At 54.3% G+C, this 26,902-nt stretch overlaps 1 protein-coding gene across 4 annotated transcripts in view; it reads right to left on the minus strand.

Annotated features, from left to right (window-relative positions):
- Nol4l (nucleolar protein 4 like) overlaps positions 1 to 26,902 on the minus strand; it is a 123,223-nt gene that overhangs the window by 6,881 nt on the left and 89,440 nt on the right. For 3 of the 4 annotated variants that reach the window (XM_028887521.2, XM_028887523.2, XM_028887524.2), the window contains 6 exons: positions 20,739 to 20,880; positions 5,061 to 5,338; positions 2,433 to 2,618; positions 2,162 to 2,353; positions 1,838 to 1,960; positions 1,044 to 1,245 (listed from right to left, as the gene is read on the minus strand). In XM_028887521.2, the coding sequence (XP_028743354.1) occupies positions 1,044 to 1,245; positions 1,838 to 1,960; positions 2,162 to 2,353; positions 2,433 to 2,618; positions 5,061 to 5,338; positions 20,739 to 20,880 (1,123 nt within the window). The remainder of the gene's footprint in view (positions 1 to 1,043; positions 1,246 to 1,837; positions 1,961 to 2,161; positions 2,354 to 2,432; positions 2,619 to 5,060; positions 5,339 to 20,738; positions 20,881 to 26,902) is intronic. The other variant, XM_028887522.2, reaches the window with a different exon arrangement.

Consider the following 26,902-nt stretch of genomic DNA (forward strand, 5'->3'; position numbering starts at 1 on the left):
CCGATACTCCAGCAAAGGGACAGCCGTTCTACCCTTGGTATGCACCACTCTTGGCCTGGCTCTAGGGATTAGGCCAGACAGCCTCTTATTTTAGGTTAAGACGCATAAGAAGGGATGAGAGGCTAAGCCCAGGCAGGGACCTTCCAGACACTAGCACTTCTTCCAGTTCTGGAGCACAGTGAGCATGAAGGTGTGGAGCAAGGGGTGGGTGTCGAAGGCTTGGACTTCCTACTAGGGCTAGGAACTGGCCCTCTCTCTACCTTGCTACTCAGGGACAGTCAGGGGCCTGTTAGCCCGGAGCTCCACGGCCAGCAAGTGCCTTCCTTTCCTTCCGCCTGCCCCCTGAAGCAGCAACGTGATGTTTTCAACTTCCTTCACTCCTTGGCCCCTGAATAACATGGAGGCACACTGCCTCTGCTTCCTGCCCTGTCCCTGGAAACATTCTCATCACAGGGCTAGAATAGGATGATGGAGGCTAAGCCCCTCTGTGTTTAAAGCCTATGAACTCCCAACCCCCACCAAAGCCCAGCATCCCCACCCCTCCCCACCCCCACCACAGTGCGCCTGCTGGAGAGGGCTTGACGCCTGTTCCACTCCCAGGTAAGACAATACCTAATGCCACAGGAGGGGCAGAAGGTATCTGTCTGTCTGTCTTCCCTCCACCCCTAGGTGCACCTGCAGCAGAGGGATGCTTCCTGGGAAGCACTTGCCAAGCTGCCCAATTTAGGCATGGAGCAGAGAAACCTAATGTTTAACCATCACCCAAATGACTGAAATGGGGGCTCCATGGATAGAGGCTGAGCCAGATCCTGGCTCTACTGCCAATTCACAAGAGGCCTTTCAGGGAATGGAACCGGAGAGGGACACTTGCAGTGACGGCAGAAGCAAGTGCCACTGGAGATGAGAAGGGAGCCAAGGTTTTCCTGACCTCATCTAAAGACCGGCTGCTGACAGGGGAGCCGAGCCATTGCCCCACTCCTGCCAAGGGCTACTGTGCAGACCCAGCTAGGCACTATCTGGAGAACAGGCCTGCCCCTACTTACCGTTACTGTGATTTCCTGTCTGGAGGGAAGCAGAGGGCTGCAGGTTGCTGCTCAAGGAGCCGTAGCCACGGTAGCTGTAGTTGAGGCCACCGTTGACATACACAGGGTCCTGGGAGTAGGCAGAGGCTGGCAGTGAGTAGGTGGAATGGGTGATGGCTGCAGAGTCCCGAGAGTGCTGCTTATCCAGGGCTATGGGTTCATCCTGCAGAGGAGAGGACAGTGCTGAGAACCAAGGAACAGCAAACCTAACCACTGTCCCTGACACAGGGTAGGCAACGGCCACAGTCCTTTGGTTCCTGGGACCCAGTGCTATGACTTGACCTAGGGGATGCAGTTGGTTCTCTTGCCATGGGCATCTTACCTCAGGGATTTCCCCTGATGACATCTTTCTGTGGACATACTTGACTGTCACTGCCTGGTGCAAAAGTCCTCTCTGTACTGGCCGAGAACCTGTCATCTCCCTGTTCCAGTTTTTTCGAGTCTTAGGGTTACCAGGGATGCACTTCCACATCCAGTCAGCCTTCCTTTTGACAGGTCCGCCAGTCCTTAGTGACTAACCCCTCCAGCACCACCCTACCCCCACCTCCACCCCCACCCCCACCCCCACCCCCGCACCTCCCCTGGCACCTGCCTCTCTCCATCCTTTCTGCTCCGCCACAGCACTGTCAATCTCAGACTATGTGGTGACTGCCCTCCCACCTCACTGGGTACCCCAGCTGCGGGTGCATGTGGAATGAGCAATGGCCGCTGCCCCTGGGGTGAGACCCCTTTGAGCAGCCAGCATGGTCACGTACTTGTGAGGACTGGTAGATCTCCAGGCGCATCCTCTTAGCTGCTTTTCTGGTCTCGCTCTCACAGGCAGCTGCGAGGATGTTTTCTGCCATGGCTGAGGTCAGGTGAGGAGGAGTGGGTCTGGTCTGCAGGCAGAAGGGACACAGAGCTGCTGTGTGGGCTGGAAGGACCCTGGCCAGGGGTAGGGCATGGCAAAGCCAGGGTTTGGGCTCCAGCACCTGATTAACAGCCTGTTTTCCTCATTTGTGGAACAGACCTACTGAGAAGTTGGGGTAAGGAGTCTGGAGGACAGCCACAAGCCAGGGTGGCCAGGAGGAGGTGCTCACCATCTCCATGCCATTCTTCTTCATACGACGACAGGACTTGAGGTATGTGCGGATGCGCTTACGGGCCCGCTCCTGGAACTCGGGAAACTGCCGGCTACATGACTCAATGATGGCCTGGATCTTCTCCTTGGGCTGCTTGGAGATGGGCACCATGCGGTCCAGGTTCTCATCCACAAACAGCCGCACAAACATCTAGGGAGACACAGGCCATGGGAGGGACTGGCCTCGCCTTAGACTCATCCCTGTCTCACCAGCCCTGCCTGGTACTCACATTGAAGGCCTTGAGTCGCTCAGGGTCCATGCCCTCTGAGTCATTCATCTTGTCATTGTCCTCATGGTCATCATGGTCATCATCGTCATCATCGGCTGCAGGGGCCCGGCCCACTGTCAGGTCCTCAGGACAGCCACTGACTTCAGTCTTGATGGAATCATAGCTCCCAGAGCTGTAGGGGGGAGACTGAAACCGGGCAAGAGACAAATCAGATGGCTGCCTACTTGGTCTCCCATGGTAAGCTTGGGGACCAGGTTGTTGAGCTCATGCAGCTGCCTCAAGAGTCTTAGCTGCAAGCTCCTCAGCAAGTGAACCCTACCTCCCACTATGAACCAAGAGAACAGTTCTGCCCCAGTGTCCGGGGACTACTGCCAGGAGGGCCTGACTGGAAGAGCAGACAAAGGTCCTGCCTCTTGGAGGCAGTGGGTAAAGTGTAGTAGCAGCTGCTCTGGTGATAGTGTCCACATCAGGACCTGCCATGTTGAGGGAAGGACACAAGAAGAGATTGCCATCAGCCATCCTCTTCTGTGTGCCAGGATCTGTTTGGGCTTCCAAGGTTCCTCCTGGCTCCCCAAGGGACTGCAACCTTGAGTTGACAAGTGAGCTGTCACCAGAGCAGCGAATGTGCTTGTCTATCGGGAGGAACAGATGGGCCACGAAGCCAAGTGCAGTCCCCAGCTCCCAGACGAGGCTGTTTCTGCTTGTTTCCCAAGAGATTACTATGAGTCCTGGGAAAGCAGGTATTCAAGAAGAGGGTGACCAGACGGGCCTGCCTGGTATAGCCCACCTTACGCACTCTGCTCCTACCACATTCTGCTTTCAACCAGACAATAGGCAAAGGTGGTAGTGTCCATTCCAAGACTGGTCATATCATGGGAAGGACACAAAAAGGATTCCCATGAGTCAGCCCCTTCTGTGTGCTAGGATCTAGTTGGGCTCCTGGGTTTTCTCAGCCTGCACCGACGGCCTGTTTCTCCTTGGACTATGGCTTCTGCTTTCACCTGCTTCCCAGCTACTAGCTCGCCCCTTGGGACCCAGCTCCACAGTACTCTGCAGAGCCCTGGCTCTGATGCTGCTGTCGTTGGCTTTCCAAAGTTTGTATCTGTGGCATGCCCTGACCCCCTCATCTCTTCCCTGAAGGACACAGGCATACAGTGGCTAAGTCGGGCCTAGGAGGACACACAGTTGCAGTCAGGCCCTGTGATGCGGCCACAGCCTGGCCTAGAAGGACCTGTTGCTCTCTGAGGAACAACTCAACAAAGACACACATGGCCTGGTGTCTCTGGTCCTCAGGCTCCCCTCGATATGACCACACAAAGACCTAGGGTGCAGAACTCCAGCCCTCCAGAATAATAGTGTAGGGTCAAAACACATGCAGGGCATAGGCTGGATACCAGCTCACTCTGGTGCCATGGGCATGTCAGATCTGCAAGTGATTCTTTAGCTGAATCCTCTGCCAGGGAAAGAGCCAACGAGAAAACTGTAGGAACCCTCAGTGCCCACCCGTGTGGCCATATGGCCATGGTGGCAGTGGCTAGAGGGCTCTGCTAAGCCAAACTTGCTTCCACGCTGGAACAGCTGCTCTCTCTGGCGCCTGGACCTACTTCTACCCTCATCCCCATGGGCTGGGCTACACATGTGGCACAACGCTTCCGTCACATTAGATCATGTCCTGGGCTTGTGTCCCACCCCTCTGCAAGAGACAGGCCAGGCCAGAAGAGTCTGTTGGGAGTAGGCAGGTGGGTTCGGGTGGCTGGCAGAGTGGAAGAGGTTCTCCAGGAGAGCTGGCAGCTGTTCTCAGGAAACCTTAATGGTGCAGGACAGTGTGTGAAATGATGGGCCATGGTTGGGGACCCACCCTGCCCACCTCTCTATACCCACATCAGCCTGGTCAAGAGAGGAGTTCCAGGCCCTCATCCTGACCACTCGCCCCTTTCTGCATCATCTGAAATCTAGGGACAGGCAGACTGAGTAGCCAGGAAGTACAAGGTCTGTGCCGCCTTTTCCAAAGGTGAATGCGTACACTGAGGAGGAGCACACGAGCCATGGTGTGTGTGCAAGTCAGAGGACAACAGGAGCTGGTTCTTTCCCCGACCTTTATGCAGGGTCAGAGGATCAGACTCAGGTCACCTTTAACAACTGAACCTTTGAGAAGTTTTTGTTTTCCTCTGAGATCTCACTGTGTAGCTCACAGTGTCCTGGAACTCACTATGTAGCCTAGGTTGCCTTCAAGCTCCGCGCCCTCCTGCTGCAGGCAGACTCTGAGTTCCGGAGTTACGGGCGTGACTCCCACGCTCAGCAATGTCTTGCACTTCGGTGCCCACTGTGCCCCCTGCTGCTGTTCTTTACAGCAGACTCTGTTCCTGGGAAGGGAATAAGCCTCAGGGACACACATCACCTGCCATCTCTCCACCAAGGGAGGAGCCATCGCTTCTCAGAGAAGAGAGACCTATCTGGCGCACCCTCAGCCATCTGCCATTCTAGTGTGTCCATGGCAAAGTGGCCGTAGCCACTACCTTGGCTTGATGGCACAAATGGGCTGGCTCAGTTCCAACCACACTACAGTCGGGATGACCTCCCTCCAGCCTCCCCGGAACCCAGAGGCACACGGCCTGCAGCCCCACACACCTCAGGAGTGCTCTTTACCCCATACTTGACGCGGCTCCGCAGCCCGTCAGTGCTGCAGCCATCAGAGGGGTAGGACGGGGTGCCCAGCGCTGTGCCCGGTGGCAGCTTATCACACAAGTTGATCGGCTGATCCTCAGCGGCAGCAGTGAAGTCCATGGGGGCTGCAGCACCGTTACCATTCATCTCAGGGAAGGCAGGATCGCCCTGTGTGCTGCTTGAAGTGGACGGGTTCAGGGTAGATGAGCCATTGCCGCTGCCACTCTCAGAGGAGGAGTCGTCTGGAATGAGAGCCCTGGGCATGAGGCCCTGTCCCTGCGCCCACTGCTCCAGAGGCCCTGCTGGGTGGGGCGGCCTCAGAGTAGCTGTGCTGTTATCCTTGCAGAGAACAAGGGTGCTCTGCTCTCCATACCACATGCTCTGGGGTCGGAACTGAGCCTCAGGCTTACCACCTGAGCTGAAGCAAATCAGGGAAGTGGGACCACGAGGAGCTAAGTGGTCATGACCAGCATATGCAGAGCATAGAGGTTTCTCTTCACCTCCAAACCTACGAAGGCCAGAGGCAAGCTCAAGGGACCAGCCTTTCTCGCTGCTCAGAACTGCTCCCCCTCCCACCTTCACGTTCTTCTGTAGAGGGGGACCTTGAATTTCTCCTTGCCCTGCCTGAGGGTACCGCTGAACCGCCAAACTCCCTACTCATCCGTGCCTTCCCGTACAAGTCTAACCAGATCTGCAGCCTCTGCCCTCTGTGCCCGGCCAAGTGGCCTCAGACAGCACAAAGCCAAGTGCTGAGGGGCTGCATCTCCTGTTCCCAGCTGGTCTTCCTGCTTTCTGGCGGCGGGAGCCCCCTGCTGTGGAGAGTGCAGCATTGCAGGATCCAGAGCATAAACTTGAGCGCCAAGAAAATACATTTTTAGATCAATTCCAGGTTTCTCTTCCCACAGGCCCCTACCTCCTGCTTCATTAGCTGGGACCACAGCAGCTACTCTAGACCTCCTGGGTCACTGTCAGGTGAGCACCTACGTGGATGACAATGGTGCTTAGGTACCCTGGAGGCTCTGCAGCTAGACGCAGAGAAGGGAGGGGCAGGGAGGGGTGGTAAAGGGAGCCCTGACCATAGCCTGGACCAGCCTTTTCCCCAGGTCAGGGTCGCACTGGACCCCACCCCCACCGCTAGCAGATTATGAAGATTTAGTCCCTAGTGTTGAGCACTGGGCATGAGCGCCGCCTGAACGTCCCCATGGCGACTGAGCGGCTCTAGTGCCCTAGCCAATCACTAGCCTCTCAGCTGCCTGAAGGCGGGGCCGGTCTGCCCATCAAGCAGCCAGGGCCCTGAGTAGAGGGGGATGGGGAAAGTGTGGTGCAGTGACATTCCTCCCCCTGGGCTGCCACAGGTCATGGGGCCAGGCTGCACTGCCGGGCCACCTTTAGGCAGCAGGGCTCCACCCTTCCTTTATCTTGTGAGCTTGATCCCAGGCCCCGGACCTATCTCTGGGACCTCACTGCCTAAGTCCTCTGCCCTCACAAACGGGCTGGGCTTTTCTCTGGCAGTATCTCCAGCAACAAGTCTAAAAGGTGTAGTGAAAAACGATTCCCTGGCACCATTAACTAAGCACCTACTGTGTGCTGGCCCTATCCCAGACGCAGGGGCAGTGATGACTGGCATGCCTGAGGACCAGCTACATCTTAGGAAGTTTACCAGTAACTGGGGAGCTGGGGTTTGGTGGGTGCCACATCCTCCGTACCCTTTCACAGCTCAGGCCTTCTCTCTGCCATTGCCAGCCCTTTCCTGGAGGTCACTGCCCATGCTCCAGCCTCATGACCTTGCAGCCTGCCCTGCCAGTTCCCATCCTAACCCCTTAGCACCGGGTCTCCAGACCTGGGTTAGGGCTTTGTGTGTCCTGCTCCTTCCAGTTGGGCCCATGTCAGCCAGCTTTCATGGCCTGACTCTACTCTGCTGCCTTAGGGCACCTGGGAAGAACCATAGTAGAACCTGGTACCTGAGCGGCTCAGGTATCTGAGGCCTGTGGAACAAAGCTGAATACCTACCCTGACACCTCTATCTAGCCTTAGCTACTTCCAAGTTATGACTTCTACCCTACCACAGGCCACTTGCTCAACCTAGAAGGGCACTGGATCCCTCCTCTGGAGGGATAAGCTGCTCCTCATCAGGTGCCATGTTACCAACAGTTACTGCAGTCACCACAGGTGCCAGGCTTAAGGACAGCTACAGCACCACACCCTGCATGGGGACAGAGGAGTCTCCTGTCTCCTGCTTAGAGCAGGCAACATGAGTGTGGCTCTGGAGCTGCCCAGGACACTCAGGGCAATCCCAGGGCTCCAACCCAGGGTCAAGATCAGCTGTGATGAGAAGCTACTAATACTGTCACCTGGGCTACAGGCCCAGGCTCATGCTGTCTGGCTCTCTAGAAAGAACAGGTGCTGGCTCCAATGGGGGCACCCATCTCTCTGTTTTCAGAAGTCATCCCCATCTGACAAGGAAGGTGGTTGGATAGATGAGGCCCACAAGACACCAGAGCCTGGGAACTGCTGTGCCCATGGCTGCAACCCTATAGAGGAAACTGGAAACCCATCCTATGATGTAAATATCCAGAGTGACCAGGATACACTATTAGCACCGTAAAAAGCCACTAGAAGTAAATAGGCAAAGTATGACCTAGCCATACAATAGAAGACTCAGCCTTAAAATGAATCTGATTGAGATATACGCTGCAACATGGAGGACCCGTAAGGACATTATGCCATGTGAAATAAGACAGACACGAAAGGATATAGTGAATGACCCCACTTAACTGCACAGGCAATAATAGAGGAGGCATTCACTGGGGCAAAAAGTGAGGCGGTGCCCCCTCAAGCCCGTGGAGGGAAATGGGCTAATGCTTAGTGAATGCAGAGCTTCTGTCTGGCATGATGAGAAGTTGGCGAAATAATAGCAACGATTGTATTTTGAAGTACTGAAGTATACAGCCCAGAGATTTCATAACCGACAACAAAAAAACTCCAGACAAAACCCCTGAACTTTGAGCAAGCCAATGGGCCCTTACCCATGCTGCACCTGAGGCAGGACACATCCCACATTCTACAATCCCCCGAAAGTCTTGCCCAGCATAGGGGTCCCACCTGGTTGGGCCAGCTCTTTTTTTTTACACAGCATGATCCATCGCCACCTAAAAGGAGGCACATGTTTTCCACCTGGGGCGGCTGGTATTAGCATAATACAAAGGAGCTAAGAACAGGGTAGATATAACCTACGTGACCTCAAAGAGGCCACCTCTCTTTGTGCCTCAATTCCTCTTTCCAGTAGCTCTTGCATCAGTAAAACGGCATTTGTGATATTATCAACTCTCCCTGGCATGGAGCAGGTGCGCAAACATGAAATCTGGCTTCTTTTACCCAAAACTGTCTTAACTTCATTCTCACCTGCTTCCTACGTTCATGTCCCCAGACTGCAACATGGGTGTGTGGGGCCCCACAGTATCCTATCAGAGGTGAGCATTACAAGTGGAAGGGGAAGGAGAGTAGAGGGTCTGGGGCGTGTACAGGTACCTGCCTAGGAGACTGGGAACAAGAGCCAGGAAAGTGTCTCCTGCTCTATACCCTACACTGTCCTACCCCACCTCATCCTGGCACGGGCTCTGGCTGCTCTTCTGCAGAACTCATCCCAGGGAAGGTGGCCCTCAGCCGCACTGTCCGTGGGCCTGCTCTCGTCGGCCCCGCTCTCCTGCCCCGCTCTCCTGCCCTGCCCTTTGCTCACAGCTCACCCTGCCATCTAGCTGTGACCTAGGCCTTTGTACTTCTGTTCCCTCTCGCTGCCACCCTGTCTCTGGCTCCCCAGAGCTTGTTCTTCACTTCCTGTTCCTTTATTTCCGGGGCTTTGCTTAAAGGTCACTGTGTCAGGAAGCCTTCCCCCTCCCTCCCCAGCCCCCACACTGACATGCTAACCTCTTTACCTATTTTTCCGCCACACTTACCTCCTCCTTGCCATACTATTCATTTACTGTGTCTGTAGCCTGTAGGTAAGTTGCCCCTGGGCCTTGGCAGAGCTCTGGTGTGTAGGCCTGGATCGTTCCTGCTTCCCTGTAAGCCACACCCCTTTTTCTGGCAAGGATGTCTGGGTCTTCTGGGGTTCCTCAGGTTAAGCATGTACCCCAGGCCTAGCCAGTCAACATGATCCATCACAGCCACTGGTAAAAAGTCATCTGACCAAGCTGGACCCACCAAAGTCAGACCTGAGCTTTTTCTACCTGTTCGGCAGGGCCCACCCTGGGGAGGTTCAGAGATAGGCAGACACAACCTTTCCAAACTCTGCCTATGCCTTAAAGCAAAGGCAACCATGGACTATCTGGTTATGAGAGTAACAACTTCCTTATTGTCAAAGCTAGCTGGAGGCCACTTTACATCACATGGTCTGCTTTGGTCTCTGAGTAACATGGGGGTAGAGGCCAGGCCTGGGGGCAGACTTTCTGCTTCCTACCTATCCTGAGGCTGCTGATACTGACCCCTGAATGCCAGAACCTCACCTCCCAGCCCACAGGGTTCAGGGAAAGGGGACAGAGATCCAGTAGCTGGGGTCTGATCCATGGCAAATTCTTCCTCACTCTCCAAGAAACACGACTTAAGAGGCACCCAACCCCACGCCTGAACGGCACATGGTGGGCTGGGCCACCAGTTTCGGCAGGCCTCACTTTCAGCCTGACCTTGGGCACAACCACCTCCTGGACTCCTCTTATCTGCAGCCCAGGGAGTTGCCGCTGACGCCCTCTTGGGCTCCAGTGTTTTATGACTCCATGAAATAACCAGCTGGCCCCACAGCACTAAAGGCCTAGTGCCAGGGCCCTCTGGAGGCTATGGCCTCTCCTGTGAGGTATTCTTTAGGACCTACTCAGACCTGGAGCTGGAAACGCAAGAGGTTCAGGTGACCCTCTCACCCCTACCTGGTCTTCATCTTGCGGTTATGCCAAGAGTCCCCTCTAGGGCATGCACCTACCTGAACCCAGAACAACACTGGCAGGTCACAGCTGCCCACCTGTGACTGTGTGAACAGCCTGGAGAGGTGCCCTGGAGGTTTTGGGGAAGCAGCAGGGATGTATCTCTTGTGTCCATTTTCATAAAAATGGTCCTCTTGGCAAAGGGTGACTCCCTAGGCTGGGAGGACCCAGAACCCACCACCTGTGCCTGGAGAGCCCTAGGGCAGGGGAGGCCTGCCATGCCCATCTACTGTAACGGGGTGATGTGCTGCTATTCAAATGGGAGAATTACTGATGAATGGGGGAAATTGTTCCTCCTTCTGTCCCGTCTCCAGAAGGAGACAAAAACTCCTTTTACCTCAGCAAACAATGCCCTTATGTGGGCGCCAGCGCCCTGCAGCCTGCACAGGCCCAGCTCTGTGCAAGCCGCCAATCACCACTGTGGGCTCTGGGGCCACAGCCAGTGGTACCCTTCCCCGGTGGGCAACCCACACCAGCCCCCAAGCCAGGCTGGAGAGGTGGCAAGGGCACAGGAACCTACGAGTGTGACACACAGGCAAGCTGCCTGCTGCAGCAGAGGTGCAGGGCTGGAGGCAGCATGGGCCCCTTGGTGAAGCTCTGGTCAAAGCAGCAGCCAGGCAGGGGCGAGGAGGGGCATCAATAATTCACACACAAAAGCTGGGAGCCCGGAAGGAGGGGGAAGGTGAAGTGCTAGAGCCGTTAGCTGCCGCGCCGCACCCCAGCCACCCCCCCCCCACACACACACACTGTATATGCCAGGCAGGATCACTGAAGGTCTAGAAGGAGCGCTGGGCTGCAGGCTGCCACACCGACTCCTCGGAATTTGGAGCACACCCCTCACTAGGGCTCCCACCTCATCCTTCAGCCCTGCCTGCTTTGACAAAGGCCAGTGGTGGCCTGGGTAGTGTTTACGTAATGCATAGTTCCAAGGAGCTCCAAACTCCTGGCGCCCATCTGTGCTCTCTGAAGGCAGGCAGAGGAACAGGGGTCAAACAGGGGCCAAGGGACCCGACTGTCCTAAGTGATAAGGTCACACCGGGCATGTGACTATCCACATGAGGCCGTATTCTCTACTTGATCTTCAGGCTCTGCTGCCGCCCAGCTTCTCTCTTGAGTGCCCTGGTTCTCTCCCTGTGGTTAAGCAGCCTAGTAAGGCCAAGGCTTAGGGGTCACAGAGACGGTGCCCACCCCCTCTAGGGCTCCACTCTTTTTCGTTTTTTATATAGGTAGGGTCTCACAAATCCCAAGCTGTCCTTAAACTAGCTCTAGGGCTGAGGATGACCTTGAATTTCCCGTCTTCTTGCCTCCAAGTGCTTATAGGACGTGCACCATCAGCCCCAGCGGATGCAGTGCTGGAGAAGGAACCCAGGGTTTTATGAATGCTAGGCAAGCACTTACCAACTAAGCCACATCACTGATCCACTCACGTTTCCTAACACACAGTCCTTAATACTCATCCCCGGATCTATAGCACCTGCCTGCCTTCCATCTCCGTCTTGCTCCTTAGGCACCAATGCCTAGGCTCTCAGGAGCAGCCTTGTCCATAAACAGTGTGAGCCAAAGTGTGGTTCTCATTGTGCAAGTGGCCACATTTTTTAAAAAGTGAAACAAAATTGAAACTAAGGTGGTGGTCCGTTTGGGGTTTGGTGATGGCTTTTTGTACAGTGTTAAGAATGGAAACCAGGGTCTCATGTATGCTAGACAAAAACATTAATTTTAACAATGTATGGTAAAGTTAATTGCAGTGATACAATCCTGTAATCCCACTATTATATGAGGCTGAGGCAGGAGAATCAGCTTTGACTACACATAGAAAGTTCAAGTCCAACCAGGATTACAGAGCTGGACCCTGTTTCCAAAAAGGAAACTTGAGTTTCTTTTACCTAATATATCCAACATATCATTTCGATATGTAATCAGTAACACTTTTCTGTTTTTCTGCTAAGAGCACCAAGCCAGGTGTGTTTTCATGAGTGCCACACACCTCTGCACCAACCCTTTCTGAATGTTCAGCAGCTCACACAGCACAGATCTGCAGGTCTGCAGGGACCCCAGGATCTGGTCCCCTGGAGAAGTTCCAAGGTGCAGATAACAGGGTATTAGAGCAGGTGATCTAGGCACTGAAACCACGTTTGCCGGTGGGCATGGACACCAAGTCTGCACCAGACCTGAGTGTCAGGCTCTAGGAGTACAAACACCCCTTCACAGGAGACAGCTCAGTCAAGGCTCAGAGGCTCCCAGGGTAGTCACCAGTCTCCCAGAGTGAGCAGCAGCGCCCAGATGGCTTTACAAAGAATGCCTCAGCCCACCCCCACCCTAGATTCTCCAATACACACTGGCAAATTACGGCCGGCCGGCCGGAGGAAAGGCTCCCAGTATGAAACCCTTGGTCTGTCCTCCCAGACCACCACTTTCTCCGCTTGCTGCAGGCCAAGCACAAATACCAATTCCAAGGGCAACACTCAAGCTGGACTCCCTAACTGCCTGCTACCCCCAACCCCCACAAATCATGTGTTCTGAGAGCAAGCAGCCACTTCAGGCTACCATGTGTGAGTGATTCATGGGGCAGGGCCTGCCTGGGAGCTTGTATATGGAGTTGGCAGGCCCCTGGCAACCCTTCCTGTCCTCCCGGAAGCTGGTCTAGGGCTGGTGCATCCCAGTCCTTAGGTCAGGGTGATGACGACAATGTGGCCCAGCCACTTCCTGGTTCCTGGGAGAGCCACCCCCAGACAACTCAGGCCAGGGTTGTACATGCCTGTGTGGTCCTACCCAACCCCTCTTCAGCACAGCAGGGAAGAGGAGGGGCTGTGAGGACTGCTGGATGAGGGGAGTCTGCTGATAGCAGGACTAGAATCTGCCAGATGGCCCCAAGGCCAGGGCTAATCTTCCAGGTCAGGGAGGAAGAGAGGGGGCAGGGTCTCACTCCCTTCACTTAGCAGGGAACCCTCATCCTGTTGGGCCCCAGAACTTGTCCTGTCCTAATATTCTTACCAGGAATTCTAGGGCCCCAGTAACCTAGACAAGGTCAAGGCAAGATCAAGCCTGGCCTGATCCTGTGAGACAGGAATCCCTTGGAGCTGTCTCCTGGCTCCTCTTGCCTTGGCAGGCCAAGTCTGGCCCAGCCTAACACTGTGCTGTACGAAGACCAGTTTAATGGACACTTTCTGTGACCCAGGATTGTCATATGGCCCCTGACCAATCCTTAGAAGAGCTGGAACCCTGGGGTAGGGTAAGAGAGAGTCTGTTACTGTAGTCAGATGTTTGGTGCTTCAAATCAGAGCAAACAGCTCTTGGTTTACAGGGGGAGAAGAGGGCCCAGGCCTGGCTTCCAACCTCACAAGACATGACCTGAGACAAACAGGGTAATGGATGGACAGGACTAAGACTCACCAGTGTGGGGCAAGGACGCTCCATTTAAAAGTCCACTGTGGGCCTGCCGGTGGTGGTGGTGGTGGTGGTGGTGGTGGTGGTGGTGGTGGTGGTGGTGGTGGTGGTGGTGGTGCACGCCTTTAATCCCAGTACTAGGGAGGCAGAGCCCAGAGGATCTCTGTGAGTTCAAGGCCAACCTGGTCTACAGAGTGAGTTCCAGGAAAGGCGCAAAAACTACACAGAGAAACCCTGTCTCGAAAAACCAAAAAAGTCCATTGTGGATAGCTAGGGATATAGATTGAGTGAAAAATGGTGTCTGGCACGCACAAGGTCCTAGGTTCAATCTCTAATAGTGCTGAAACTTTTTTTTTTTTTTTAAAATAAAGATGGGGCTAGAAAGATGGCTCAAAAAGCCCTGACTGCTCTTCAAAGGACCTGGGTTCAATTCCTAGCACCCACATAGTAGCTCACAACCATCTGTACCTCCAGTTCCAGGGGATCCGACACCCTCTTCTGAATTCCATAGGCACCAGGCTAACGTGTTGTGCACAGACATATATACAGGAAAAATACCCATACACATAAAATTAGAAAAATAAAGACAAAAAAAGCAAAGGTAAGAGCCCAGTGTGGAATTGGGCATGGTGGGGCAGGCCTGTAATCCCAGCATTCAGGAGGCCAGGAGGACTGAAGGTTCAAGGCCTGCCTGAACTGCACAGTGAGACCCCTATAGCAAACAAAGAGCCTCTAAGGCCATCCCAGGAGGCTGTAGTGGGTACCACTCCTTCATGTGACAATAACCAGGGCAGTGTCTAACCATGAGGACTGCGTCCACAGTGACGCAATTGAAGGGCCAGGAGCTCCAAAGCTGTGGTAAGTGTTGTTCCATATGAGTGCAGGCCTACTGAAGGGTGGCCATGGCAGAGGGGGACCAGAGGTGGCACAGGCCTGGCCCCAACACTCATTCAGCCCTTTCTCTACTAGTCACGCACTCACTCGCCTAACTTCTCACTTGCTAGGAGCACTCTGGGTGGCAGCACACAGGTATGCCGTCACCTGGCTGTTTCTCCCTGGACAGCAACATTACCCCTCAGCTGTCTCCTCAGCCACCTGCGAGCCTCAGAGTGGGTGGCAGGCAGAGGCTGTGTCCTGAGAGAATGTGCACTGTTGACATGGGAGCAGCCATGTCAAGGACTCCAAAGTCTCAGGCTCTTGAGAAAGCAGCGAAGCCTTCTCCAGGCTAGGTTCAGGGAAGTGGCACAGCCTTCCTTAGGTTTGAGTATGAATGTTGACAGTCTGCAGAAAATGTTCACCACAGCTTTCTCCCCCAGCTGTTTACAGCCTGAAGACTGGCCCCCACAAGAGACTGCTCCACCAAGACTAGCTAAGTTTGCCTCCTTGATCAAGCTCTACACCACAAACCCCGCCTCCCTGTTCAACTGGATGCTGTAACTCCCTCCGCCTCTTTGTTCCACTCTATATTATAAACATGCTGAGGTTTCTCTAGCCCAGAGCTCAGGCCACCCAATTCCAGCTTCTGTCTGTTGTCCATCTGTCTTTTCTTCATTCCCTTGCTTCCCCCATTCCCTAGAGCCATGCAAAGGCGCAGCTGTGAGGGTCTTTGTGGACCTGTGGGTGGGAATGGGGAGGAACTGGGGGTGCTAAGGGAAGCAGTGGGGGCTCAGACCCACCTGGCATCAGGGTCTTCTTGGCCCACCTGTTTGGCTGGCTTTTAAGACAGGGTCTTTGCTATGTAGCTTAAGTTGGCCTCAAACATGCTATGTAACTTAGGCCCACCACCAATTCACCATCCTCCTGCCTCAGCCTTAGTGCTGGGGTTACAGGAGTGTACCACCATGAACGGCTGTCTCCCTTTCTAAAGTACCAAGATCCTAAGGGTTAGGAACACCACTCTACATTCAGGAAGAAGGCTGTGGGCAGAAGCTCATGGGGCCTGAGGAGGCCAAGGAAGCAGGACTGGGCCAACTGAGTCTGGTGAAGGGCTCAAGAGAATCGGGGAGAGACAGAGGTCTTTTGGTCCACAGTCATCACCGACCCCCATTCCCCATCCACAGCCTTTTAGGTGCAGTGGGCCAAAAGCCTCACTCCAGCCTGGCCTAAGATCTTTCCCAATGTCCACACACCATCCAGTCCTCAACAGCCCAGTAAGGTGGGCACAGGACTCTGCTCCAAGCACTGGAGAGGGGAAACGACTTGCTCACGACCACACAAGCAGGAAGGAGCAGAGGCAGGGTCTGGCCCTGTATCAGATAGGAGAGCTAGTGCCTGAGCCTTTTCCCACACCTTCCCAGAGCCCAGGGAGGAGTAGGGAGAGGAGAACAGCACCTGGGAGGACAGCACCCTGAGACATGGGGCTGGCTGGGAGAGGAGGGGCTGTACCACTGTCAGGTTTGAGCCGGGTCACTGGAGCCCACCTGATCACAAGGGGCTGCTCAGTTGCCCAGCTGGCATTCTAGGCGGCAGAAGGCCCAAAGCCTTGGTCTTCTGACAGCTTCTAAGGGCACACAAGATTAGTGGCCACACTAGACAGGTGCTGAGGCTGGCACAGGGTGAGCAACCTGCTTAGAACAGACTATGGGGAAGGGAGACCCACAGCAGAGGACAAGATCCGCCGATAGCAAGCCAGGTCCAGGACAGTCCTCGGGCCGCCTAAGCTGCAGGCTGGCTGTGGCTGCCCTGACTTGCCTTTCTTGGCTGTGGCTTGGGATCACAGGAAGCTTCACGGCATTTGGGACCCCGAGGCCCCAAGCCCACTCACTCTGCTTCCTCTGACCGGGTGTGCTGCCCAGTGCCTCCTCTAGGAACCCTTCCCTGGCTCCCATCAGTCCGTGGCTACACAACAGTTATCACTGAGCATCTACTCATGGCAGGGGCTGGGACAATGCCTTGGACAAATGACTCTAGCTGGCTGCTTCCTGTGGCCTGGTCAAGCCGTTTCCATGTCAGAGACCTAAGGAACTCAATGCATAGGGCCGGGGCTGGGGGCACAGTGGCCTTGGATCACTGGACAACTTTCACCACAGCAGAACCAACGACAGGAAAGGGGGGAAGCCATTCTGTAAGGAGACGCGTAGCACAGTAGGATCCTCCCTCCAAAGAGAGCGAAGGACCAGCAGTCAGAGACGCCTGAGAAAAGGTCCTCGGTACTGGTGGCATTTTGTTTCTGTTTCCTTCTTGTGCTCCTGCCCTGAATTCTCTGCAATGCACAAACTAGGGAAGTAAGGGGAGCACCAAGATCTGTTTGAACAGCCACAGCAGCTGCCCTCAGGAAGGTGACAGCCCAGCAGGGTCCCCACTTCCCTATGCTTGAAGCTGCTCTCCTGCCCAAGCCAAGAGTCTGTGGAGACATGGGAGGGGCTGACAACCTCATACGTCACTTGGTCAGGCTGCTGAAAACCCCTCCCTGACTCGTCCAGCTTAGTGCTGGGCACCAGAAGGCCACACTGGCCTGCAGGAAGTATTAGTCCCAACCTAACTGAGGGAAGCACCCATGTCCAGCAGCAGGTCCCCAGGGACAGGCTGCAGGAATGCCTCATCTGAGAAGGGCACACATTAGCCCTAAAAGGCTCCAGTGCTCTGATAATTCCTGCCAGGCAACCCCCAGCCTGGCTGCAGAAGGGCGGAAGCAGGACCCTCCACTGTCCCCTGGCGTGAGCTTCCTGTCTGCCGTGGAGGTGGGGATGAGTAATGTCCGTTCCCTGCCCCCACGCATCCCTTCTGGAGGCCAGGCCTCAAGTTTTCCATTCATGAAGGGGCACAGTGAGGGCCTAGTGGAGTAGGAGAACAGAAGGAAGAGTTGGACAGGCTCAGGACCCTGGCCCTGCACGGCTGCCCGCAGGAGACCTGCTAGTTGACCTCCTGGGTGTGCATGCGCACTCACATCTCTGTCTACTCACGGATGCTCCCCAATAGTGCCTTGTGCTGGGTCCTGTCTTAGGGTCCCTGGGGTGCTAACAGTATGAGACGCGGGCATTCACAAGAGTCTCACAGATGGACTGTGAGAGGATGATGGACTTTCAGCTCTAAGGGCTCTGCACAGGGTCTCAACAGTTGTCTCTGTCTTTGGCAATTCCTAGGCCAGAAGCTTTCCCAAGCTTTCAAAACACACAGAGCCCTGATAGACCCAAGAGAAAGCTCAAACAAAGCCAAGAGCAGGTCTTGGGCTATGCATGGGTAGGAAGAAGAAGGAAGCCTGTGTTACTCTTAGTGTGTGAGGACCCTTGCACCTCATACAAACTCCTGCCAAAGCAAAGAGAGGAGGGAGCCTCTCCTGGTGCTGGTCAGACTTCCTCCACCCTTAATTTCCTCCCCTGTGAGATAGAACAAGATTGATGTCCTCAAACATGGTTCCAACTGAGAGAGAGCACTGTGGAATGAGGCTTGCTGCCACCACCCAAGAACGGGACCTCAGCAAAGGAGGACAGCGGAACTGCCATAGGTAAGCCTGGAACTGCCATAGGTAAGCCTGGGGAAGGGGGCTGGGGATGGACTGGGACAGGAACACGAGGACAGGAGACAGTACAGTGGGGAAAGCTGGTGTGCTTTCCACTCTCTGGGTTCAATGGTCCCAACATGGGACCTGCCCTACCAAGGCCCAGCCTTCTTCTGCTTTTGTTAAAAGTTAAGACGAGAAGGTGGAAGTGGCGGCACAGGTCTGTAACAGCCCAACACTCAGGGCTGAGGGGTGCATTCGAGGCCAGTATATGCAGTCTGGGCCATATATATAGCAAGACCCTGCCTCAAAATCAAACACAGAAATAACTTAAAGAAGTGCCCTAACCGACGAATCCCTGGGGGTATAACCTGTCTAAACTGTCTGGCTTCTTGCCATCACTCTGGCTTGTATCACGGTAGACAGGGTAGATGTGCCCAGCAGCCCTGCAGTCCTGGCATACGGGGGTGCGGTCTCAGGAACAAAGAAGATAACCTAACAAGGAGGGGGGTGGGCCTCTATTTCCCTGGCTGCCATGCTCGAGGGCAGTCTCTATAAATGTCAGCTCGCCTTTTCATTTGGGCCACAAACATTCAGCAGGCCCCTATAATGGGCCAGGCATGCAGCTGGAGGAGCACAGGCCAGAGCGAAGGCCAGCACTAACACAGAGCACAGTGTACCTCCTGGAACTAGGGAGGAGGGGCACTCAGATGCCTAGCCATCCAGGGTGCTCCAAAGGACTGGGCCAGGCGGGGTTACAGGGGCGGGGAGGGGGGGGGTTGAGGATAGACACACAAGCAGAGTTATGGCTGGGTGTGGAATGCATTACCAAAGCCACCTGCTGGGCTTGTTCCTACCCTTAGTCCACTAAGAAACATGGGCTCACTCATGGGGGCCAGATTTCAGCTCATATCTATACTGACCGTATATTCTGAGACACACCTTGAGGGCTGGACCAGGACTTGAGGCAGTGTTCATGACCAACCAAAACCCTGTGGGAAATCCTTATGAGTAGATACCGTGGTCACCAGCAGACCCCAAAGACATGAGAGGCACCAGAGACCAGACCAGATGTCTAGGTTTCTTTATGGCATATATATACCCTTTAGGCTGGCCTCTGGCTAACACATCAGCCTCCAGCCTCCAGCATCAGCCACTGATTCAATAATTAAATTGGTGGCTCATGATCAACATCACCCCCCCTGTTCCTAGCTCTGTTGTTTGCCTTCGTCAACGCCAGTTCTATGAGCAGGCCAGCCTGCCTATGAGATGTCCAGTGCCCATAGCCAGGAGGACCTGAGGTATGTGTGACTCTACCCTGCAGGTAGCTGCAGGACAGCTAACCCCACCAGCTTCTGCTTCTTCATCTGCACTGCATCGTCACCAAGTTCTAGATCGTAGCAAGGGATACCAAGGATTTCACAGCCCCAACAGAAATCCCTGTTGGTTTGCTAACTATTCTGACGACTTCAATCCACTGAGACTCCAAGGTAGTGTTCTCGGGCAGTGACCACGGTTCCAAAAGGTGTAGTGAGGAACAACAGCACAACCAGACCTTTGGGAGATCAAGATGCCCTTATTACACTGGACTTTGAAAAAAAAAAAAAAAATTCTAGATCTTTCTTGGGAAAGCATAACCAAGGGTGCTTGCTAAGCACTGCTGGCCCAGCCCTTCGACGCTGCTGGGTGTGGTTCTCAGTAAGCTCAGACAGGCTGGAGGTCAGCTGCTGGGCTGTCCCAGCCCCAGAGCCCCCATGTGCTGGCCCCCATTGGGCCCCACCCGTGGGAATGCCATAAGGCAATAGCGGTCTGGAGACTCCCAGCACGAGGGGGTCTTGCTGACCTCACGAGGCATCAAGGCACAAAAAGCCTTTTCTTTTCCAGCAGCCTGGCACCCCACTCCTCACACAGCCACCCCCGGGCTCCCCAGCTCCAAGTCCAGACACTTCCAGCTGCCTGTATGCTGGACTCCTCCCAGACAAAGCTGGACTCAGGCTGGGAGGGAGGACCAGCGTGTGGGTTCTGCCATGGAGATGAACTTTGACCCAAACTGCAAGGCTCCTACCCCTTATTTACTCTTTAAGGCTCACCCATTTTTTTTTTTTTTTTTTTTGCAGAGTTAACATTACACCCCTTTTCAACCCTGCACCTCCCTCCCACATTCCAAGCCCTGACCTTTGACCTCTCCTAATTACCAGTCCCTATATCCCAGGTCTCTGAGGCCTAGCTCCTGGCTCATCATCCTTTACTACTACTAGTGACCTAGTCTCAGAAATAAGAGCCCTACCAGGGGCCTCTGCCTGCAAGTGCTATCCCACATCCCCAACCTGGTCAGGCCCAGCTGACTCAGGGCCCAGAGCCCATTCTCAGGCTCTATATGGAACCATGGAGTGGACATCTGACTTCTGACCCTGGCTCTCCAACCCCAAGAAAATCCAGACATAGCAGCCCAGTCCATCCTGGTCTACTACCAACTGCCTGGCCACTGACCAGGTAGCCCTGTCCCAAAGCCAACCTCACCCAGGCCTTAAGAACACAGCTCCAAGTCACACACATTCTTGACCTTCCCAGACCTGAATCATGGTAATTCTGAAATCTTCATCCGACAAGCCCATGAACACAGACAGGAATAAATAGACTAGAGGCCACCCCCATGGCCAGTTAGAGGCCCTGTTTATGAGCGCAACCTTCTCTCTCTGGGGCAGCGGGGCTCACAGAGAGGCTGACAATTCCAGCTTTCAAGTACAACAGGGACGCCCCAATGTCACCTGGGTCCCACCACCCAGATTATGTGCAGGCCACTCACAGGACAGTGAGTGCCCTTCCTGCCAGCTGCCAAGGGGCACTCACCGTCCTCTTGGCTATGGAGGTTCTGCGGGCTCCGCATCCTCTCCTCCTGGCTGGGGCTCAGGTTGGAGGCCAGGTGGGGGTCAGCTGACATCCATGTGGAGTCATTCATATCAAAGTCTTCACTGCTCACAGAAGTTTCATCCTGAGCAGAGACAAAGAAGGCAGGCAGGTGTTCAACAAGAGCAGTGCACACCGAGTCTGGGTGGTCCCAGAGGGCACAGGGAGCCCCAAGACATCTGCAGTGAGGGCTGGATGGCACGCCCCTGACCCCTGAAGTGGCGTGGGCTCCGGTTCCTAGCGGAAGCTAGGGCTGAGGGCCCGTGCTGTCTGTAATTGAAGACAATTACGAGGTCTCACATCCTGTGGAGCGGATAGCAAGGCCTGGTTCTTACCCTTGTGAGCCAAGGTTGAAATGAGTGCTGTAAACAAGAGTCACCGTTCCCCCACCAGAGCCTGACGAAGAGGTCTCCCTCTGCACAGTGCCTCCACTGGGTAGCAGGACATGCTGGGCACTAAGGAGGCCAAGGTGGCAGCCCCCACCAGGCCTGCGGCCAACTCCTGTGAGCATACATGGAATTCCTTTCTCCCACTCCCCCAGCCCAGAGGACATTTCTGTCTTCCTCCTTCCTAACCTTCGCTGCCTTCAAAGATATGCTCTTGGGCGGCTTCCAGAGCTGAGCAGGCCAAACCCAGAAGTGTGGAGAAGGAAGGGGTGGGGCGGGCCAGGGTTCTGATCACACCAAGAAGGGACAGAGAGAGGGTGCCCAGGCCTTCCAAACAGCAGATAGTCTGCTGGAAAGGACAGCACCGGCTCCTCTCCCAACTGCTGGCTTCAGTGTGCCCTTAGCCAGTCGTCTGGGAACCCCTGGGATGGGGCCCCTTTAATTCAGCCTTCCAGCAGGAAGGAACCCCACCTCCTTCTGATCCAGCCCCTTTTAAGAGCAGCAAGCAACTGGGTTGGAGCTCCAGTTGTTAACACACAGGGAGGATGGCTCGGCGTGCCACATGTGGAGTCCTGACCTTGTGCCCCAAGCCCTAGGCAAGACACAATAGCCTCTGTGGGCCCGTGGCAGGGCACCCTTGGAGCCACCCCTTCAGGGCCCTCTCACAGACATGTCTTTTATGGTGAGCAAACACACTTTGGTTTGAACTTTCCTCGGCTGCTGTCCCTGGGGCAGCCACATCTGCTCCAAGTGCTAGAGAACCGGAGGTTGAGTCTCCCTCCCTCCCCCAACTATGCCTGCTGGCAGCAGTTTCCTGGAATTCACAGCTTCTATGTAGCAGTGTGGACCCTCTGTGGTGAGTCCAGAGGACAGGAGCTGAGCCACAACACTGCAGAGCCCAGTGTATTCTCCTTCTCCTGTACAAGTGCTGGTCTCACGCACGCATGCACGCACACACGCATGCATCCTTCGGGCTACCTACTACACAGAAGCCTCCTACAGCCTGCCTTCATGACAACATGTGCCCACATCAACAGGGACATGCATGCTTAACAGGCTCTCTGCACAGAGCACAACAGGGAAAGGTCTCTTGGAGGTATAGAGTAAGGACTCTCTCTGGCCCTGTGGGTGGGCTCTGGGAGCAAAAGCAGGAGAAGTCGGAAGCACTGGGGAATACATGAATTAAGTGACTCTGTTTCCTAGTAGTTTGTTTGTTTCTTTGTTTTTAATCTTTTGAAACAGGAGCTACTTGAGCCATGGCAGCACAGAGGCACGAGGACCTCTAAGTCTGAGGCTAGCCTAGTCTATAGAGTTGAGTTCTCTGACAGCTAGGGCTACACAGAGAAAATTGGTCTCAAAACAAAAAAAAGAAAGAGGAGCTACCTATGTAGCCTATACTGGCCTCCAGTTTACAATCCTCCTGTCTCAGCCTCCAGAGTACTGCAACCACCTATGCAAACCCATTCATTCACTCAAGTACTCCCTGGATACCAACTCTGGACCGAGTGTCTAAGTGCTGGAATCCAGTTGTGGAGCAGACCTGTTCCTGGCCTTCCTGCTACTCCCCATCCATGGAGCAGAAAGTAGCTTCACATCAGTTACTGCCCATGCTCCATAGCTCCTCTTCTTAAACAAGCTGCCTGTCTGTACCACCGGCCTAGTCACAGCACAAAGCTGCTGTGGGGCTCTGTCCTGTCACCCCAGAAGGCTCTCTGGCCTTCCAAGATTAGGGACCAGGCTGCCTGTTCTCTGAATTCTTCATGAGGTAGCAAGACTTTTTGAACTGACTAAACTGCCTTGCAGGATGTGGTGTTTAATGAGGATGCTGCATTAATCTGACAATTAAGGGCTCTGGTCCCCCTGCGCAGTTCTTTGAATGGGGGGCCATATGAAAACTGGGACCCTGGCTCACAGGCCAGAGGCTGCAGGCTTCCCTTAGTTACAGCTGCTAGCCATCCCACAAATGGCCAACGGCTGCTCTGGCTTAGGCAGCTGAACTGTTCAGGAAAATGGACTGAGCTCTACCTCACTCGGCGCAATAGATGGACTGCATTTCATACTGACACTGAAGTTACCTGCAAAGAAAAAGCATCTAATATCTGCATGCTCCAGGCTCTCAGGCTCTGGGACAAGAGCTTCCTAACATTTCCTCACAATGGTCCCATAAGGCCCCACAGGGCAGGCCTCTCTCCAGGCCTAGTCACACTGCTCCTCAAAGGCTGGCCCCAGCGGTCCAGGGTAACAGAGCTAGAGGCAGAGCTGGGGTCTGAATCCAGACAGTCTGCACCCAAAGCCATGAAATTGCACTTTCCACCCTTTGATCAAAAGTGCCTGATTCCTTAATGACAAAGTGCCTCCAGACAACACCTGAAGGCAGTGGGCTCTGTAGCCTCAATGGCATGTGCGCAGGCGCATGCGCACGCATGCAGAGTTGATGCACATTATTGAACATCTACTTTGTGCTGAGTTGCCCTAGGGATCTATATGGCTAAGGAGGGGCTCCTTCCTACTTTCAGACTTTATCAAAGGAGAGGACTCAGCTAAAACTTCTGGCCCATTTACAAGTATAGGAAAGGGCTCTGGGGACCCTGCACAGTCACTGAACACCAGTGGCTCTCTCCCAGGGGCTTTTCCATAGCCCCCAGGTTTCTGCCATCCCAACTGCTGCTTTGTGAAAGGTGGTTCTGGAATTTAAAAACCCAAACACTGACTGCTATGGTTTCTTCTTCTTCTTCTTCTTCTTCTTCTTCTTCTTCTTCTTCTTCTTCTTCTTCTTCTTCTTCTTCTTCTTCTTTAAAGTGAGAAATCAAGCCTATTAAACCTAAATTTTTCAGAAAACAAGCACAACTGAGTAAGCTGTAGCTGTGGAGATGGCCAGACTGGCACAGCTCCCCGCCACATCCACACTTGGGGCTGACCTGCAGAGAGCCTTCTGCAGGTCCTACTGCAGCAGAGCTGGGCTGTCCGAGGAGCAGACTCAAGCTCTCTACTCACCTATTCACCCCTGAGCTGAGGCTGCCAAGGCAGGCTAATTACACAGGCAATTACCAGAGCACACAGTTCAGACCCATCACCCAAGTCCAGAGGGACCTGTGGGGGGAGGAAGGGAGGAAGGGAGGGAGGCAGCCGACCCAGGTCGGGAGTGATGAAGCCTGAGGCCTGTCTAAGACCCCAGGCACTCCCCTGCTCCCCCATGAGGTCACAAGTAGGTCACTTCTTGCTCCCTTCTTAAATCTCAGGAGAATTTGGGCTACTAATTTCTCCCTCTCAAATAACTTCAATGGGACATTCATTGAAAATAAAAGTATTCATGCCATGCTTCTAAAATCCCTCTCCTGAGATTCTGTGTGATTGACCAGGTAGCTATGGCTAGGTCCCCCTGGCCTAGCCTTTGCCCTTTACATCCTGAAGCCTGTGGCCTTGCCCACCTGGCAATAAAAGTTCATCAGACCATGCACCATAGTGCTTGTGCTATCATGGGTCACAGGGCAGTGGGGCCAACTAACCTTCTGAAAAGGGGAGCTCTTCTGTTGGCTGGGCAGGGTGGGTAGCACCCAGTTAGTCTTTAGGACACACCCCCAACCTTGACTCTGGGCACAGAAAGAGGAGCTAACCAAACCCTTGAGCATAACTCTTATCTTCAGTCCAAAATTCAGAAGCCAGTTCCTTTTCTCCCCACCCAACTAGCTCAGGCCCTTCCTCCTCTGCAGCACCAACCACTGTGCAGCCCGGAGGGGGAAATTCGGGAGACATATGGAGGAAAGTGGAAGCAGGCCTGTATCCATGGCTGTAACTACGGGCAGGTGCTATCAGTAACCTGATTATTTTACAACTGGGGTCAACTTCTCTGGAACTGGGTTCCTGGTGCCTCTGAAGCTGAGCATTTGCATCTTCCAGGGCTCGGAATTCTGGGGCGTGCCTCCTACAGTATTTTCCAGGCCTTTCCTCAGAGCTGTAACTCTATCTCAACCACTCACTTGAGAAAGAAAAGGAGGAGGATTTACCGAGAATTCAGTGCTAGTGGAGGCTACGAGGCCTGATCTGGAGCCCTGGGTGTGGGTTTCAGACCATGGGGGCAGTGGGGGTGTTCAAGGATGCTCCAGGGCCAGGCAGGAAACAGACACTGCGGCTGGCTGCCCGCCCCGCCTCTCACTGCCCCCAGGTTTTGGGGCAGCTGGGAAGAATATGAGTGTGGGCAGTTAGTTGCTCCAGCCCCAGCTTTCAGCCTTGCATATACACTAGGATGTGGGAGGTGGCTTCTCAGTTGGGCCTTCTGGGTCACCTGTGAGCCCAGCCAGGTCAGGGAATGCTCAGCCCCTGAGATGCTTGGGGTGAGCATTATGCATATCACTCAGAATATGCCAAGAAAGTGCTGAACCACATTTGACCCCAACTTAACTACTTCAGCTCATCAGGCACTTATTAATGGAACCTGAAAACTCCCAGGATCCAGAGCAAGCAAAGGTTCATGCCCCTGTTGTGATGGGGCTGCATTAAAGAGACAGGAGGGTGATCTGAGTTAGCTCCTGGGCACTTGGGGCTTCCAAGGCTGTTTGTTGTTTAATGCTGTACCCCATCAATGCCCACCTGGCCACCAGAAGAGGTGGTGAGTCTTCCTGAGACACAGCCCACACAATTCCACTTCTTGCTAACAGACCTTGGCTTACTAGCCATACAAACACACTCTTCTAGGAAAAAGGGAGCTGGGAGGCTGGGAGGCTTCCTTCCAGCCAATCATCCAGCACACTTGGAGTATTCTCTCCTTCCTCCTCCCCCACACACTCATTTGAATACTCTCGCCCTGCCAGTGCCTGTCAGAAACATGTTCATGGACCCATGTGCATGCTCCACTGTCCTCGCCATAGTGGATGCCTGGGTGCTGGAGTGAGCATTTTCCACACCTTCCCACTACTGTATGGGTTTCTGTTTCTAAGCAATGGCAACTATTTTCCCAGCATTCCTCACTATTAGACCTTGCTGATACACAGCTCTTGACATCAATGGGAATCTGAGTTTCTTGGGCAAGAAGGGTCCTTCCAGCCAAAAGGATGGCCAGAGGGAAGCACTCTGAACTAACCTTCTCCAAGTCTATCCTTCCAAGAAAAGGACTCAGGCTAGACTAAAAAGTTCTTGAGCAACTCGGAGATGGACCAGCTCCCCATTGCCCCAGGGTGGCTGAGGCCCTGGAGAAGAAGTTCCTCAAAGTTAGCCGTCTCAGCAGGGAGGTAGGCTGGGGTGCTACCACTGGTTGGTAGAAAGGTGCAGAATGGGTCAGAGAGCAAAAGGAGGTGCTGCCGTGGGACTCCTCTATAGGACAGCCTAGCGGAGGCGCCTGGATTGCATTCAAAGACACATTTGGGCTCAAATGGCTTTCCAATGAAAGGGTAATTTACAACCCGGGGTTAAGCTACCCACTGGGGCCTGGGCCATCAATGGGCCCTTTCCCCCACACCAGCCCACAGCTCAGAAGCAGGCATGTTTCAGGGGACTTGGCTCCACCATCACAGGCTCTGCCCACAGGAGTGAGGAGCTCACCAATACTCTCCCCAGGCCCCAACACTGGTGTGTGCCGTGGGGGGAGGGGGCTTCCAGCTGATTCTGGGATAAGTAGGGCTTTATCTCAAGGGAGAATCTATTTCAGGCCACAATCCTCAGAAAGAGGGGGAAATCACAGAGTCCAAACACCATTTCAGGTGAAATCAGGAGGTTATTCATCTCCCC

The sequence above is a fragment of the Peromyscus leucopus genome, chromosome 4, assembly GCF_004664715.2.
Source record: "Peromyscus leucopus breed LL Stock chromosome 4, UCI_PerLeu_2.1, whole genome shotgun sequence".
Taxonomy (NCBI): domain Eukaryota; kingdom Metazoa; phylum Chordata; class Mammalia; order Rodentia; family Cricetidae; genus Peromyscus; species Peromyscus leucopus.